This window comes from Myotis yumanensis, unplaced genomic scaffold (assembly GCF_028538775.1).
Source record: "Myotis yumanensis isolate MYYU_CA2020_CCGP unplaced genomic scaffold, mMyoYum1.0.hap1 SCAF_11, whole genome shotgun sequence".
NCBI lineage: Eukaryota > Metazoa > Chordata > Mammalia > Chiroptera > Vespertilionidae > Myotis > Myotis yumanensis.
This window is the reverse complement of record NW_027223762.1, coordinates 18,021,227-18,038,899: the sequence shown is the minus strand read 5'-3', so window position 1 is coordinate 18,038,899 and position 17,673 is coordinate 18,021,227. Positions and strand designations below refer to the sequence as shown.

At 38.3% G+C, this 17,673-nt stretch overlaps 2 protein-coding genes across 3 annotated transcripts in view; one reads left to right on the top strand and one right to left on the bottom strand.

Annotated features, from left to right (window-relative positions):
• The window catches only part of PRKD3 (protein kinase D3), a 63,392-nt gene extending 59,197 nt beyond the window's left edge, over positions 1-4,195 (top strand). For both annotated transcript variants that reach the window (XM_070429016.1, XM_070429017.1), the window contains exons 18-19: positions 662-747; positions 1,611-4,195. In XM_070429016.1, coding sequence (XP_070285117.1) covers positions 662-747; positions 1,611-1,784 — 260 coding nt within the window. In that variant the 3' untranslated portion in view covers positions 1,785-4,195. The remainder of the gene's footprint in view (positions 1-661; positions 748-1,610) is intronic.
• On the bottom strand, positions 532-17,610 carry NDUFAF7 (NADH:ubiquinone oxidoreductase complex assembly factor 7). The gene is made up of 11 exons (XM_070429022.1): positions 17,512-17,610; positions 16,963-17,126; positions 15,213-15,293; positions 14,170-14,280; positions 12,089-12,302; positions 11,881-11,939; positions 11,048-11,158; positions 8,574-8,717; positions 7,357-7,530; positions 6,562-6,853; positions 532-1,872 (listed from the first exon to the last, which is right to left on the bottom strand). Exons 1-10 carry the CDS (start codon positions 17,564-17,566, stop codon positions 6,638-6,640), a joined length of 1,329 nt encoding a protein of 442 aa, XP_070285123.1. The 5' UTR covers positions 17,567-17,610; the 3' UTR covers positions 532-1,872; positions 6,562-6,637.
• Positions 17,611-17,673: the final 63 nt, after the last annotated feature.

The following is a 17,673-nucleotide window of genomic DNA, read 5'->3' as shown; positions in this document are numbered from 1 at the left end:
TCTAGTTTCCTGTTTTTGCACATATCTGTCCAGTTTTCCCAACACCATTTATTGAATAGACTGCCTTTACCCTATTGTATGTTCTTGCCTCGAATATTGACCATAAAGGCATGGGTTTATTTCTGGGCTTTGTTTTGTTCCATTGATCTGTATGTCTGTTTTTATACCAGTACCGTGTTGTTTTGATTATTATGGCCTTATACTATAGTTTTATATCAGGTAGAATAATTACCTCTAACTTTGTTCATCTTTCTCAAGATTCCTTAGGCTATTTGGGGTCTTTTGTGGTTCCATATAAATTTTTGGAATATTTGTTCTAGTTCTGTGAAATACACCATTAGTATTTTGATAGGAATTGCATTGAATCTATAGATTGCTTTGGGTAGTATGGACATTTTAATAATATTAATTCTTCCTAGCAGAGTCTATACTTTTAACCTGTATTTTATATTGCCTCCTTAATAAAACAGATACACTGTAAATTCAGTAAACAGTTTCATGGATCATTAACATCTTAGTTTAAAGGCCATGTCCTTGAGGGGAAAAAAAATCCTCAACCCTTTATATATTTCTATGGCTTGAACTGCCTTCCAGGCAGTGCCACAGGTTTGGGGTGCTTTGTACTCCCAAATTCATGTATCTAATTTTGTATTTTCCTTAGCAATTGATTTGATAAACAACCTACTTCAAGTGAAGATGAGAAAACGTTACAGTGTGGACAAATCTCTTAGTCATCCCTGGCTGCAGGTAAAAAAATGTGTCTCTCTTTGTCAAACCTCATTTCAGCAGATCATTATTTCTCTTACCTAATGAAACGACTGTAAGATCAACAGGCTCTACACATGTTAGAATAATGTAAGTGTCCTAAGGTGATAATTTGTACTGTGGCTGAATCTCTGGAAGTTTTTGCAATAACACCACTGAAGTGCAGAACTGATAGGCAGTTAAACGCCCATCACCTGAAAGCAATGAATTTGCCTTTCAGGGGGCTTTATGTGTTCATTTCACCTTTTTGTACAATGAGCATAACACATTATTTTCAAGTATACTTTACTTTTAAATAAATATCTGTTCAAAAGTTCATATTTGCATTGAAGAGACTGGAAATGCCATTTGAAACATTTGCCTTAGTTCCTCCAAAAGCTATTTTATAGATTTGTAAAAAGGTACCCACAAACTTCAGTATAAAGAGAGAAGCTTTAGAACTACTGTAAGAGCAGTGAGGGGTAGAATTAACTTAAAAACAAATGCAATCAGTTATTCTCAGGGTTTATTAAATTACCCTGATAATAGATTCTAGCTAAGCACTTTCCCCTATTTTAAGGAGTAAGTCATGGACCTCTCATAGTATAGAACAGAATGTTTTAGTGATTATTAGCCACCTCAGAAGCCTGAGACAATTTTTTAACTTTAGAAACTAGTTAATTTCTTCATATTCAGTTTGAAAAAGTATCTTTAACACTGATAATTTAAAATATTACAAATGGAACTTACTTTATAGCAAGTACTTATGAGTAGGAGCTTGTCAATTATATGATTATGGTGCTAAAACAAAAAAGTTGACGGATTTTGTTTCTTTTATAGTTCATAGTCACTTCATTTTCTTCTAGGACTATCAGACTTGGCTTGACCTTAGAGAATTTGAAACTCGTATTGGCGAACGTTACATTACACATGAAAGTGATGATGCCCGTTGGGAAATACATGCATACACACACAACCTTGTATACCCAAAGCACTTCATCATGGCTCCCAATCCAGATGACATGGAAGAAGATCCTTAATTATCAATGAGCTAACTTCAGTAAGGAAAGATTTCATTTTATGGACAGATATTTTGCTGCACAACTGTTGTTCTTTGGAGGCTGTCATCTGCAAGGATACAAAGACATGAGGAAATATGATAAGGAATCAGTGACACCAATACTGTAGTTCATAATGAGTAGGTACAAGAGGGGAAACAGTGATAAAGACACATAATGACACCAAGATGAAGCTTTCATAAATTTTTATAGCATAAGAAATAACTGGTTTTTGTATTTTTTTTCCTAATCCTTCATTTTAGTACAATAGTGGCACTTAATTTATCTTCCCTTTCCTGTTCTTATATTATTTTCAAGAAAGGGGACAGATAGGCAAGCTAGGATCCAGTTATTACATAGCTTGACCAAAACATATAAGAGTTATAAGGTTGATTACTAAACAATTAAATTTAAAGAGATATCAGAGAGGCTGCTGGCATATGATTTCCTATAAAGACTTTAAACATTTGTTTAACTGACCCTAGAGGGATTGAGGGGTTTTTCATATCTGCCTTAAAAAGGAACGCTGGATTATTTTACCTTTCTTTTTTAGGTCAATCAGGACTCCAAACTCTAACTGTTTTGGAGTTGAAACTCTGAATATGCTCTCTACAACATAATTAAGTTGTCACCTTTTGTTGCAATAGCCTCTAAGATAATTTTGGACAACTGATGTTACAAAACCAGGAACTGCTGATCTGAGTGATGAGTTACTATGTATGTCTTCTCATAGCTCAACTCTGCTGCTAATAAATAATGTTCTCACTGACACCACTATGATGCCACAATTAGATTCCAGCATTCAATGGGTATAGACCTAAACTATAATTATATATCTTAACACAGGGCTGAATAATTGGAGGGAGGAAATTAATATATACTAAAAGTAACACCAGTGCAGGGTCAGTTAAAACTATAGGAAAGAATAGCAAACAGTGTCATTTTTTTTCTTCCCTTAGGTTACTGGAAGGCTGTACAGATGTCTAGAATGTTTTCAATCAGTTATTTTAAACTGTTTGGGTCGAGCATAAAACCCTTAGAAGGGTAGGACTCTATGATCAGCAGAGCAAATGAAAGGATAAGTATTTTTAAAACATTTCAGCTCCAGCAGCCAGCTAAATAAATTTTTTCTACTCAGATATGTGATTTAAGAGGTTAGACTTTTTCATAGCTTTTTAAGAGTTACTAATAGTTTTCCCCCCCAAAAAAAAAATTAATATCTGGGACTTATAAAATCTATGGCTTTTTGTTTCTCCACTCTTCAGTAATCATTGTAAACTTTTTTTCCTCCAGAAAGAGCAAAAGATGTATAATTAGTAGATCTGGGTTTAAGTTTTATAAGTCTTGGCTCCCTGTATTAGCTGTGTTGGCCTGGCCAGGTGACAATCTGTCCGAGCCTCGAATTCCTCAACCTACAAAATGAAGTTCCTAATTCTTTCCTCTACCTTCCTCACGGTGTTGTTTTGAAGATGTTATATATGAACATAGTCAATAAGCTAAAAACTATAAAAGTGTTCATTGTCACTGCCCACTGAACTAGAGGTAGCAAAGGAAAAGATTGTTCCTCTTTTAACAAAGACTCGGAGAATTTTCACAATCTTTGAGTAGTAGCAAGCGTGTATTGTTGATATGTTCTGAGCTCTTTTTACACTCACAGCAGTCATGAGCTAAGTGCATAATGAACCCCATCTCACAAACAAGGAAATTGAGGCACAGGGAGATTGATTAGCTGCTGATGTTCACACAGTTAGTGTTTGAACCCAGACAGTGTGGCTCTGGAGTCCCTCTTACCCTTCTGATCATTTTGTTATACTGCTTCCCCATAAAGGTCTCCAGGAGACAGTCCACATCTCTCAGTATTTCATTCTCACAGGAGTTTTAAAACTCAAATTCTGCAAAACCTTTTAGAAATGTGTTTTCCCTAGGATAGATGACTTCCCTAAATTTCTCCAAAGTAAGTCTGTTTATATCACTGTGCTAAAAAGGAATAATTCTGAGTCAGTAGGCATCCTATTACGGTTTTGCTACATAAGGTGAAAATTAACTGGAATGGTGTTTGTTTGCTATACTTATATAATCAAACGTTACAAGCCATGAAATTATTGCACTCTTTTTGTCGTTGAATGCCTAAGAAGTTTTCTAAATTTGTAAAGGCACTGTCAGATAATTTGGAGTTGAGTAATTACTCCAGATACTGTATAACCTGCATAACCTTTTTTTTGTCTTGAAATCAAGTTGTTTGTATAAAAAATAATTGTGAGAAACATTTGATAATGTACAAAATAGTCTATAATGACACTGTTCAGTACATTTTTATATTTTTTGTTACATCCCACTTTTTGTAAATATCCTCAAAAAAGCTTAATAATAAAATGTATTTCCATATCACCATACTTTTCCATGTGAAAACCTGAGCCTATCTCTGGTTGAGATATCCAAAGAAAATTTTATTTGGTTGTGTTATTTTCCCAGGCTTTGGTAAGAGAACTATTTTGGAAATAGTATTTGTAAATGGAACTAATGCTATATTTAAGAACAATGATTTTTTTTAACTGCCTAAAATAAAAAAATAACTCATTATTATAATTTGATATGCAATTTGAGGTAATTAGAGGTCTCATTTCTTGGAATTAAAGTCTGAATAATTGTAACAATACATTTTTAAGGCACTACTATTAAATAATCCACTACTGCAACTGCCAGAAGACTTGAATGTATACCTAATACCAAAGTGAATTTCCTAGGTTTTAAGATGTAAGGCATTGCATGACTCTCCTATTAAATGGCCATTTCGGTTGTTTCCAGTTTTCCATAGGCTTTCTTACCTTCCAAAAATTGTCCCAACTAAGACTTTGAGGGAAAAAAATCATGGAAATAGAATAAGGGTGGCTAAGAATGGCCCAAGGCTGGACAGTATCTGAAAAAATAAGGCCTCCATGTTCCTTTACTTTAGAGTGACACACACAATGCTAATTCTATTCTCAGTTCAGCCAAAGCAGCAATAAAAAGCAACAGTTCATCACTGCCAGTGAACTCCAATATAGTTCAAGACACATGGCTAATATCCTTTTCCTTTCATCTCACTTGTAAATTTGTGTTGCTAAAATAGCAATGTTTCAGAAAGTCCGTATGTCTGGTATTAACACATTTCGTACCGCTCAGGAGTTTTCTCGTGTTTCGCGCGCCATCTGTTAAGGACCGCTCACGAGTGTTCTTGTTTTTCACGCCCATGGAAAAAGGAGCGAATCTAGATACTTACGTAAGTTTTGTTTGGTCCCTCTTCATAGAGGAAAATGTTTTACGCAGTACCATACGTTAAAAAAGTACTAGGAACTTTAATTAATTGTTTAATTGTTTTTGTAAATAAAATGTTATAATTATTGAAAAACAACACCTAAAGTGCATTATGATTTAAATAATGTGCAGTTTGCCCAAAAATGTGCGGTCCCTGGCGTATGTCTTAGAGATTTCTATGCAGTACGCAATGTGTTAATATAAAAGTTCTGCCCTGACTGGTTTGGCTCACTGGATAGAGCGTCAGCCTGCGGACTGAAGGGTCCCAGGTTCGATTCCAGTCAAGGGCACATGCCTGGGTTGCAGGCTTGATCCCCAGTGGGGGGGGGGGGGGGGCGTGCAGGAGGCAGCCAATCAATGATTCTCATCATTGATGTTTCTATCTCTCCCTTCTTCTCTGAAATCAATAAAAATATATTTTTTTAAATAAAATAACTTTCGCCAAACCGGTTTGGCTCAGTGGATAGAGCGTCGGCCTGCGGACTGAAGGGTCCCGGGTTCGATTCCGGTCAAGGGCATGTACCTTGGTTGCAGGCACATCCCCAGTGGGGAATGTGCAGGAGGCGGCTGGTCGATGTTTCTCTCTCATTGATGTCTCTAGCTCTCTATCCCTCTCTCTTCCTCTCTGTAAAAAAATCAATAAAATATATTTAAAAAATAAATAAATAAATAAAATAACTTTAAATGATTAACGTTTAGCCCTACATGGTTTGGCTCAGTGGATAAGCCTTGGCCCATGAACTGAAGGGTCCCAGGTTTGATTCTTGTCAAGGGCACGTAGCTTGGTTGCAGGCTCAATCCCTGGCCTGGTTGGGGCACGTGCAGGAGGCAACCAATCAGTCTCTCTCTCTCACATTGATATTTCTCTCTCCTCCCTTCCACTCTCTCAAAAAAATAAATGGAAAAATATCCTTGGGTGAGGATTAACAAAGAAAAAAAAAGATGAACATTTAGTAGTATCTATACATATAAAAGGCTAAGCGGCCGTCCGACCATCTGACTGGTAGCTATGACACGCAATGACCCCCAGGGGGCAGATGCTCAACACAGGAGCTGCCGAGCTTCGGTGACTTGGCAGCAGCAATTCTCAAGTGACACACCAGAACCAGAAAGGAAGGAGCCTGATTCAGGGGTGCGTCACCCAAGAACCACCCTCTCACAACCTGGGACCCCTCAGGGGGATGTCGGAGAACCAGTTTTTGGCCCGATCCCTGCAGGCCAGGCCAAGGGACCCCACTCACTCCCCAGGTGCCCTTTTAGCCACAGTGCTGCTCCAGGTACAGCTGGCCGGAAAGGGACCACGGGAGGTTGGCTCCAGGGCGTGTCCGGCCCCTCTCACCCAGTCCCACCTCACCAGCCACCTTTTAATTAACATGTGCATGAATCTGTGCACTGGGGCATTAGTTGTATATATAAGATGGGCTGTTTTTATTGGCTGTGAAGAAATAAAATACTTTTTTTTTACCTTTGATATATGAAATTCGTTTCCTTTATTTTAGTTTCTTAGGTAGACTTGGGGACTAAAAGTCCAAACTGAAATATCACTGCCAAGTAAGTTCAGTAAATCCAGCCACAGGTGATGGAGAAGGTTTTGACTGATTTGCATTTATCTCATGGCTTCTACCACGAAGTCTCTGATGAGGCAGCAAGGCAAAAAAGTTAAATCGTTCTCCCATCTTCTTAGGATTCATTAACATATCATACCCCTGAAGTAACTGCTGCCTCAGTGATGGCTCAGTGGATTTATCTAGAAGAACCTGAAAAGAAAATAATTTCTTAGTAAAAAAAAAAAAAAAAAAACAGAAGGGTTTCCAGTTATACGTAGTAATAATGACTATTAGCTATTCAATAAAGCAGTGTTTAAAAAGTTATTTCTGACTACCTGCCTCAAAATCATGGGGTACTTATTGAAAACATAGGTTGCTATGACACAAACCTATGAATCTGTATGTTTAACAAATATTCCCAGATGGGCTGATCTACACTGAAGAGTAAAAATGTCCTCAGAACAGTTATAACATTCATACTCAAATTGCGGTTTTCTTAGTGAACATGAACACTACTTGAAAATCTTAATTCTACCCCTTATGGAGATGCATGAAAAGAAGGCTGCTCCGCGCCCAGGCCACCTGGTTAAACTAAATCCTATGCCGCTGAAAAGACTGGCTGGCTACAAGAACATTTAGGCCAGGTAAACTTTTTAACTATTTGTTGGAAATACTGTGAAATTGAAATAATTAATATGGAAATAAACCATTACCTTTAGCCGGACATCAATGCCCATATTTTTTAAGAACGTTTGTTGTTTGATTGGGCCCAGAGAAGCCACTGTTCCCTGTGCCATTCTGCGCAAATAACTGAAGTCCACGTCAGCTGTTAGGTCGGCTGTTCCTGGGGCAATTAAGACATCATGAAGCTTGTGGCCACAAAACCCCTTGAACATAATTTTTAAAATAATAAGTTTTTGTCCTTTTATGCTATTATCAAGATTAAAGAAGTGCTATGATTTTAGTACATTTTATATAACAACTGTTGAAAATATAGCTTAAGTCAGTGGTTTACACAGTTAATGCAGTAGCACCATTTTCTACGTGGAAAACCCAGTATAAAGCACAGTGCTGGAGTGCCTGAAGATGCTGCTATCCTTAACAATTAACGTTTTCATGACTGCCCACGAATAGAGGAGATATCATTAATCCTCCAGATGAATCCAGGTTGCCAGAACCTAGATATTGTTTTACAAAGTCTAACCACTAACCAGGTGCCTCAAAACCACCTGGGAATATGTTACTAGACTCTATCCAGAACTACTGAATCAGAATCCTGGAGGTAAGGCTAGGAAATCAGCATTTCTAATACACTATCCAGGCTTTCCTTAGATGCAATAAAGTTAGAAATGAGAACCAGAGATTTAGAAAATGACTAATAGCATCTAGTTAAATATATTTCAATTAAAGTAAATTGAACATAACTGATCATATTCAAAGAATTTAAGAACAGATGTTTAGGGAGAAGAAAAAAATACACCTGGAGAAGAAAAAAATAGTGCAAATCTTATAGGAAAAGTTTGAATGATTACAGTAGCTAGATCAAATCTGCAAAGTACCAAATTATTTCTTTAAATGAAGGAGGGGTAGAATATTAAAAAAACTTCAGGCAAAATTTTCCATTTGTATATTTAGATGCTTAGTAGGATCTATGCAGACCTAGGTTCTGCAACTTAAGGAAGAATGTAGACAATTCAGACCCTGTTCAAAGGAAAGTTGGACAGTGGAGTTAGGCTTAGGAATAAGATCTAGAGTTAAAAGTAATTATTATATGAATTAATATTAATTATAAACTAATGTAATACAACAGTGTGAAGCACTATAGAAACCAAAGGTAAAGATCTTAAATGAACTTCAAAACTAACAATTGATAACTAAGTAAATCATACCAATTAAATTCTAACAAGTCATTTTACTGAATTATACATACTCTGAAAGTATCTGTCTTAGTCCCATCATGACCATAATCAGCAATCAGGGCAGCACCTCCAGTAAGAGCAATGCGTTGAGAAAGTTCCTGAATAACAACACCAGCCTCGGGACACACTTCCACATGATCCCTTGTCTCATCATGCTAGTAGGAACAGTTGAAAGAAAACACATCATTCAAAAGAACTGATTCCTTTGTTTTTCAGGTTTTCTGTACTTGCAGGTTTTTCTACAATGAGCATTTCTTATTTACAATAAAAATAAATTTGTTCTCAAACTGTCAAACTACAGCGGGAAGGCCGGGGAGGGTTGGGGGGGGGGGGGGGGAGAGGGGCGGGGGACAAGAGATCAACTGAAGGACTTGTATGCATGCATATAAGCATAACCAATGGACACAAGACACGGGGGGGGGGGGGGGGGGGGGGTATGGGAGGCCAGGGGATGGTCAAGGAGAGAAAAAAATAAAAGGAGACATATATAATACTCTTTGTAATACTTAAAGCAATAAAACAAAATTTAAAAAATTGTTCTCAATATGAGTATGTTCTGTAGACTCAACTTTTCACAAGTCATCCTCTTTGTTATACAAAACTCTTTGGTTCTTAGATGCCGTCCACTAAGCTTACAAAGATATTTCTATAAACAAGTATATGATGATGCCTCTGTTGTGGCTACAGGCATCCCAATGATAAGCTCTATATCTAGAAACATCAGCTTATGAAGTAGTGCCAATGCACCCGGGGCTTTAATTTCCCAAGATGTTCAGGTATTAACAAAGGGTCCTCAATAAGTGCATATTAGCTTAAAAAGTGAAATGACAAAATTAATACTCATTAGCTTGACTAGTATATATGAAATTTCACTAATTTCTGAGATAATGAAAAAATTCTTTTTCTTCATTAGTAAAACATATACTAACTCTTGCCCCTCCTGACACCCTATTAGAAATGAAGTATTGACCCTGATGTTTCTGCCTGTAATAGCACAGGTCTAATAGGTACAAAGTCAGACAAACTAGCTTCTGAGTCTCAGCTCCTCCTCTTGCTTACTAGAAATCAGTTACTCTTGGAGTCCGCTTCCTCATCACATTATGTACCAGATCTTTCGTGAGGATTACATGGAACAATGAACCACTTACCCCCTGCTTTTTTCTTTTGCTTTGTTCTTTTTTCTTGTGTATTTAGATTTTTTGTTTTGCCCCAGCGCTATTAAATAAATTATTGTGATTTAATTATAAAAACATGAGGTTAGTTACCTCAGGCTAAGCTGACACATCTCAGTGTACCACGACATTCTTACTATCTCAGCCTGCTCTCCAAGATGACAGACTATTATCATTTGCCCCATTCAAATGAGAGGAAAATCACTCTCTTCAATAAGTGAATACTACTTAAGTCAATAATTAAAAAGAATCACAACTCCCAGTGCCAGGAGCTTGGCTCTTATGAGCTTTATGAATGTTTCTCGGTCAGGTAAAATTAAGCAGCCAGAAAATGAAAAAATAGAAATATTTACAAGCATTTAGGCTGATATTTTCACTTACTTACGCTTTTCAAACAAAAAAAAAACACAACTTAATTCATAAATTCATGTTTAAAAGATATTGTGCTTTTAAAACTGATAACTTCTGAGTTAGAAGGTCTTAGTTATGGTCCAAAAAGTAGAAATATTTTTTCTGAACTGGGAAAAAAAAAACTAAAACAGGCTATCTAGAGCCCAAACATTCCTGAGAAGTACAGGATTTTTTGAACCTTCAAGCATAACCCTAAGATGGACTCCTGTGGTTATTCCTTAGAGCAGAGGTCCTCAAACTTTTTAAATAGGAGGCCAGTTCACTGTCCCTCAGACATTCCACACAGGCACACTGCGGGCTCAGGACGAGTCGGCTGCTAAGCAGGACAGGCAGTGGCGGCAAAAACACCCAGCGGGCCGGATGAATGTTTTCGGCGGGCCGCATGTGGCCCCACGGGCCGTAGTTTGAGGACCCCTGCCTTAGAGTCAAGAGAAAACAGTAGTAAAATACCATTCTGGCGATCTAGAATCAGAGAAAAAAGGCACTCTCTACCTAGCATTGGAGTTGTTTGAGAGTTAAGTGAGATAATATAGAGTAATACATACAAAGTACTCAATAAATACTGTCATTGTTACTTTACACTGTATTACATTTGTTTACACAGGCATTGAACCCTTCCATCAAGAGACAATATTGTCCACATTTGACAGGTAAAACGGAGAAGATACGAGACAAGTGCTTATTAACTTTATCTATAATTGTATAACAGTAAAGGTCACATAGCTAAGAAATGATTTTAACCCATTCTCCCGACTACAGCCTCTGCACTGTTCACTGTTAATAAAAAGCACCTCACGTGTTGCAAGCAACTACTTCCCCCTAAAAAGGAACTCTAAAATAGAAACTCAGAAAATAAGACTTGATTGGTAATAAACTCAGAAGAAAAATAAACTTATTCCTACTTGTATGAAGGCTTCTGCTGGGGTGGCACATGGCGCCAAAACAAACCTCAGTTTATCAGAAACTTGTGGATCAATATCAATGAGTACTTCTCGCCATCCTTGTGGGGTTTTCTAAACACAAAATAACGCATAAAGACAAATTTTTGCAAGTCTGTTCTCAAAACTGTCACCAGCAAAAAGTACTATTGGTTTTCTCCTCTTACCATGTATAACATAGATAATATTTACAGACCACTTTTACCACTTAAAATTATTTCAAGGCTTTACTTCATTTCTTCTAAATAATGAGTAGACTGATAGACACAAACCATTAATGTTGTTTAGATAAGAGGTAGAGCTGTAGAAGATGAAATAAGCACCCTGGAAAGTGCCCCAAAATGGAAAACAGACTTAGGAACACCAATCAGAAGCTTTTGCTAATAAATTGCTATATAATACAGACTCTTAGCCTTAGAAGTTATCAGTACACATATATTACTACCAAATCTTAAATCTTCTCATAGGAAGAATAAAAATAAATTCTAATCTTTGAAATTTAAAAATATTTGCTAAAAAGTATTTTTTACTGTACTATAGCCATTTAGCATCTTATACTCTCATGCATCTTTATCTCAGGAGAATTGAGAATTCTTTAATAATTATCCTACGAGAATTAAGAATTCTACTTAATATTTCATTTTTGCTTTTCAATTATTTATATTCATAAGAAATTCCAAATATTGCTAACTTCAACAAGTAATGTTTATATACTGAATAACTACCGCAAATATTTATTCTTACAACACAAGGTCCTTTGTTATTCAATTATAAACATGTCCTGTTTTCCATCATACCTGAAACTTATGCACAGGAAGGACGTCAAAAAATTCATGTGCAACATAAAAGCTGTGCTCTATTTAAAAGTGGAAGAAGAAAAAAATGTTTAAGCATATTTAAGATAATAAGTTGGTTCTTCTGAACATTAACAAAAAATGCCTAATTCTTTCACTACTGTGAGGGGTTGTGATCAAATTCTCTCATTAGTCTATGGAAAATCATTACCTTTTGGAACATCCTGCAGATCTCGGTACCAGGAAATTGGAATCCCAGACTTAGTAACACCTTTCATGTATACTGGGGATCCAGCATCTCGCTCTAATGGGACCTTCTCTTCGGTCAGAGTTAATGCTTGAATCTCACTTAATTTTTGGCTCACCTCTACTAGATGTATTGAAATGTCACACTTTTTCAGCACAGATCCAAGCTGACTAAACACCTAAATAAAAAAAGAAGAAAAATTGGCTGAGTTTCGTTTTTCTAACCACTGACCTCAATAATTTGCTCGTCATAGTATAAGTAATAATTGGTTCCAGAAAAATTTGTTCCTTACACAGCCACTCTCCAGCAGTCTCTAAGAATCATAACATATTAGAGTTATTAAACACTAGAGGGCCGATGCATGAAATTTGTGCAACAGGCTTGGCCCTCACAGCCCCAGCTTCCGCTGGAAGGTCATCAGGAAGGACATCCGGAAAGCTGTTCGGCTGTCCGGTCTAATTAGGATATTATGCTTTTATTATTATAGACAGCGTATATAAAAAAGGAACAGCCCGAACTGGTTTGGCTCAGTGGATAGACCATCGGCCTATGGACTGAAGGGTCCCAGGTTTGATTCTGGTCAAGGGCATGTACCTTGGTTGCAGGCACATCCTCAGTAGAGAGTGTGCAGGAGGTAGCTGATTGATGTTTCTCTCTCATGGATGTTTCTAACTCTCTATCCCTCCCCCTGCCTCTCTGTAAAAAAATCAATAAAAAATATATTTAAAAAAAAAAAGAACAGTATAGAACAGCGGTTCTCAACCTGTGGGTGGCCAACTTGTGGGTCGAATAACCCTTTCACAGGGGTGGCCTAAGACCATCGGAAAACACATATATAATTATATATTGTTTTTGTGATTAATCACTATGCTTTAATTATGTTCAATTTGTAACAATGAAAATACATCCTGCATATCAGATATTTACATTACGATTCATAACAGTAGCAAAATTACAGTTATGAAGTAGTAACGAAAATAATTTTATGGTTGGGGGTCACCACAACATGAGGAACTGTATTAAAGGGTCGAGGCATGAGGAAGGTTGAGAACCACTGGTATAGAATTTGGTTCCCTAATGATAAAATTTAGAATTGTGATTAACAAATAAAAATAAAAGATTTCCCCATCTTCACCAACACTTGGTGTTGTCAGACTTACTTTTTCTGAGGATATAGTGGTATCATACATATATTTTTTATCCTCACCCAAGGATATGCTTATTGATTTTAGAGAGACGAGGGGAGGAGAGGGAGAGAGACAGACAGACATTGATTTGAGAGAGAAACATCAATTGGTGCCTCCTGTACACCCCAACTGGGATTGAACCTGAAACGTAGGCAGGTGTCCTAACTGGGAATCGAACCCATGACCTTTTGGTGTATGGAACAAAGCTCCAACCAAATGAGCCACACCAACCAGGACTGTCTCATCAATTTAAACTCGTTTTCCTGACTACCAATGAGTCTGAGCACCTTTCTGTTAGTATTGGCCATTTGGGTTTTGTTTCACGATGGGCCTATTCACATATTCCGCCCGGTTTTTCTAGTGAGTTATCTTTCACCTTATTGGCTTAGAAGACTAATAGTTCTTTGTTGGTTATGTGTGTTGCAAATAACTTCTCTAACTTATGGTTTGTCTCACCACTCTATGGTGTCTTTGAAGAACAAAAACTTTCTAGTTTCTTTAAAGAACAAAAAGTTCTTAAGTTTAATGTAGTGGAAATTATTAACATTTTCCTTTATGGGTTCTGCTTTATATATAATTTAAAAACTTTTTCCCTACTCAGAAGACAAATATGATCTCCCATGTCTTCTAAATGTTTTATACTTGTAGCTTTCACTTTCGCCTCTACCCCCATATTTTAACCATAAAACAGACAATAACTAATCATTCACTGTATTATTCTGACATATTTTAGTTAAGAAATATGAGATTAAGGAAATAGGAGGACTGAAAGCCAAGAAAATCAACAAAGTTTGCAAACTCAGTCAAAAGTAATAAGAATTACATACATGAGACTTTAAGACACGCTTTTATACCTACCCTCAAAATATCTCCTGCAAGGGTACCCCGACCTGGACCCAGTTCCACCAGCTGGAAAGTTGCACTTTTCCCACTGGCCATCCATTCGCTAATAAACCATATCCCTAGCAGCTGTGACAAGAAAAAACTTACATTAAAGTATTATAAAGTATCAAAGTATACCACAACATAAAACTCCATGCAAATACATACTTTATGCCAGAAAGCAAAGTGTTTGCAAACAACCATATGTGTTTAATATGTCCACATAGTTGCACACACAGGAATATTCACTGGGACTATGTTACAACACATACTAGTTAGGAAGCTTTAATAACTGCAGAAAATAGTTAAAAGTTACCCTCCACTACAAAAAGTCCCATGATACAGATAAGAATATCATAGAACGGTACTAGTATTTGAAAGCAAATAGACATATGAAATATAATTATGTATGTAACTATGCCAGTTCTTCATATCATTTCAATAATTACATGGCTCTTACACATAAGCAATATAATTTTTAGTACCTGAATTCTACATCCCCTTGTGTACAATATCTTAGTTCTAAATTGATGAAAGATTATTATATGGAAATAAATAGAGTTCCTGAAAAGAATCCAAAGTTTCTTAAAGGAAGACTTCTACTGTAACTATGGCTAAATTATAGTTGGGGGCTTTAGAGCTCATTTTGATTCCAGTAATTCTTTCTGGGGTACAGACTACCTCTTTCCTCACCCTTGCTTTTGTCTCTCTTCCTTCTCCCATTCTCATATTTCATCTGATTCACTTCTTTTCCTCCATCTCTTTTCCTTCTCTTTACTTTTGTCCCCCTTATCTCTACATTCCCTTTTCTATAGTAAAGTATAAACTTTTTATTGCCCATTATGCCATTTCCTTTCCTGTTACCTTTCTATTCCCTCAATATTTACTACTAAAAAACTAAAACTTTTGAGGAATCACAAAAACAAAGCAGTAAAACACTATTATATAAAATAAGGCACCTTGATCTGCTTTCAAATGTTTGTGATATTAGTTTCTTTTATAGTTTAGACTGATATTACCTCTCCGAAGATCTGACTTATTTCAGGTGAAGTAATGAAATCTCCTTTTTCTCCTAACATGTCACGGTGCACATAATATCCCTAAATAAAAAGAGAAAATGGAAAAAACAATTAATTTTCAAATAAGGCTATTTTTAAGACACCCCTCCAAAATCATACATAATGTATACAATGAAATAAACAATTACATAGTAAGAAAGTTCTCTCTTCTAAGTAATCAAGATAATCACAGTATCTTTACCTAAATTTTAGAAAGTGACAGTCATTTTGCAGAACTGGTAGAAAAGCAGGACACTCCACCCTCCTTCTCTCTCCCTGCTCCTAAAACCCTGCCTATCCCTCCAGCCTCCCCTCCGCCCCCCAAATTCTCACACTTTCTGCTTCAAAGTAACCCTGCCTGTTGGCCATGGTGTTTCTTGACCTGGGTGCTGGTTCCATGGAGTGTTCATTTTGGGAACATTCATCATTCCTTCCTTCATAAGTAAGCACTGCAGGTGTATTTTTGCGTGTGTTATGAACCCCTAGGTAGTATAAAGAAGCTGGTGGACCCCTTCAGAGAATGTTTTTTAATGCACAGGACATAAAACACATAGGGTTACCGAAGAAAGCAAATGAAAAAGACTTAACACATATTTAAAAATAAATGTGTGATACAGTAATATATGTTTCATGTGCTTCTTGATAAATGTATTAAAAAAACAATATCGAGCCAAAGGGCTAATAAGTGAAGTTCTGAAGCACAGGTGAGCAAATATTTTGAGATCACTCTGTTGTGATGTGACAGTATCAGTAATTTGCACTGATGCTAATTAAAGTCACAGGCATTACTGATGCTACTGGATGTTGCCTATGCTCATAGTTAGAAAATGCTAAATTTCAGTTAGACGTTAATTCAAATCACTGCCTTGCCTAAACCTCTGGACAATGGGCCACTCCACATCCAACAACAGGCCAAACCAACCCCAGAATTCCACAGATCTCGTATTTCAACTCAGCAGAAGGTGGAATCACTCTAAAATAAAAGGGCTACTGGCTTTCACCAACTGGCTTAGTGGAGCAAACAAAGAAATATACAGCCAGAAAGCTGTGACAATGTTTCATCCTAGAACAGTAAAGCCCCAGACCTTCCATTCTCAAGAAAAAAAAATCCAGCCCTAACTGGTCTGGCTCAGTGGATAGAGCATCGGCCTGCGGACTAAAAGAGTCCCGGGTTCGATTCTGGTCAAGGGCATGTACCTTGGTTTCTCTCTCATCGATGTTTCTAACTATCCCTCTCCCTCTCCCTTCCTCTCCGTAAAAAAATCAATAAAATATATTTAATAAAAAAGAGAAAAATCCAGAATATGCTCTATTTCCAGTCGCCTGTAAACTTCACACATCGGACTGAACTCTTATCTTTCCCTCCCCTTCTACATTCCCTTTCCCCAGAGAAATGACTCCACCATCTACCATCAGCGCAGACAGAGGAGTCATCCATCCCTCATCTCATCCATCCAATCGCTTACACTGTCTCCCCTGCACCTCTGGGTCTGTCACCTGTGCAACGGCACTGCCGCTGACTCGATCCAGCCCTGACCGACTAGCATTCCTGGATGGTCCTCGGGTCCCGTGGGGCGGCGCTTCCCCGGGAAGGAACCCCGGCGGTCGGGGCTGAAGACGCTCGGGCTCCGGTCTGTGCGCGCCCCTCCCGACTCACACCTCGCAAATCTGCCAGCGCGGGCCTGGTCCTCGGGCTCCCCGACCCGCATACCTTAACCGGGTTGGTCAAGACCTCCTTCATGTACTCGGCCACAGTGATGGGGCCCGTCGACTTGATTTTGTACACAAGATGCTGCAGCATCGGAGTCGCCGGGCTGTTTTCCACCGGCTCTTTCCCGGAGCTGAAGTATTTTCCTCCCCAAAGGCAGGGACCGACTGCGAAAAACACATCATTAAGCGGGACCCATTAAAAAAATCTTAGTATTTACACGTGCACGGCAGCCTGAGCCCCATTAAAAATCTTAGTATTTACACGTGCACGGCAGCCTGAGCCCCATTAAAAATCTTAGTATTTACACGTGCACGGCAGCCTGAACGCTTTCAAAGTGGCTTCGTTAACCCGTAACCTCGCCCGAAGCTGAGAAAAGAGGACTCCTGTCCGCTGCACGCACACCAGGCGCAGGCACACACACTGCCCGCGACCCCCCGGTCGGAGGCTGGACTCCCCGTCCCGCCCGGAGCGCCCCCGGCGTCCGCAACTGAGCAGAGCACCCCACACGGTTCCCAAGGCAACCGGGGCTCGCGCGGAGCGAACACTCACCGGCTCGCGCCGCAGCGCGCAACGGCCTGGCGCCGGCGTTTGCGAGGAGTATCATGCCGAACCTGCCCAGCAGCCGCGAGCCGCCCCGGGGTAGGGATCACGGTCCTTTCCGGGAGCGAACTCGGCCCTGCCGGAAGTGCGTCACCGGGCCAACCGGAAGGA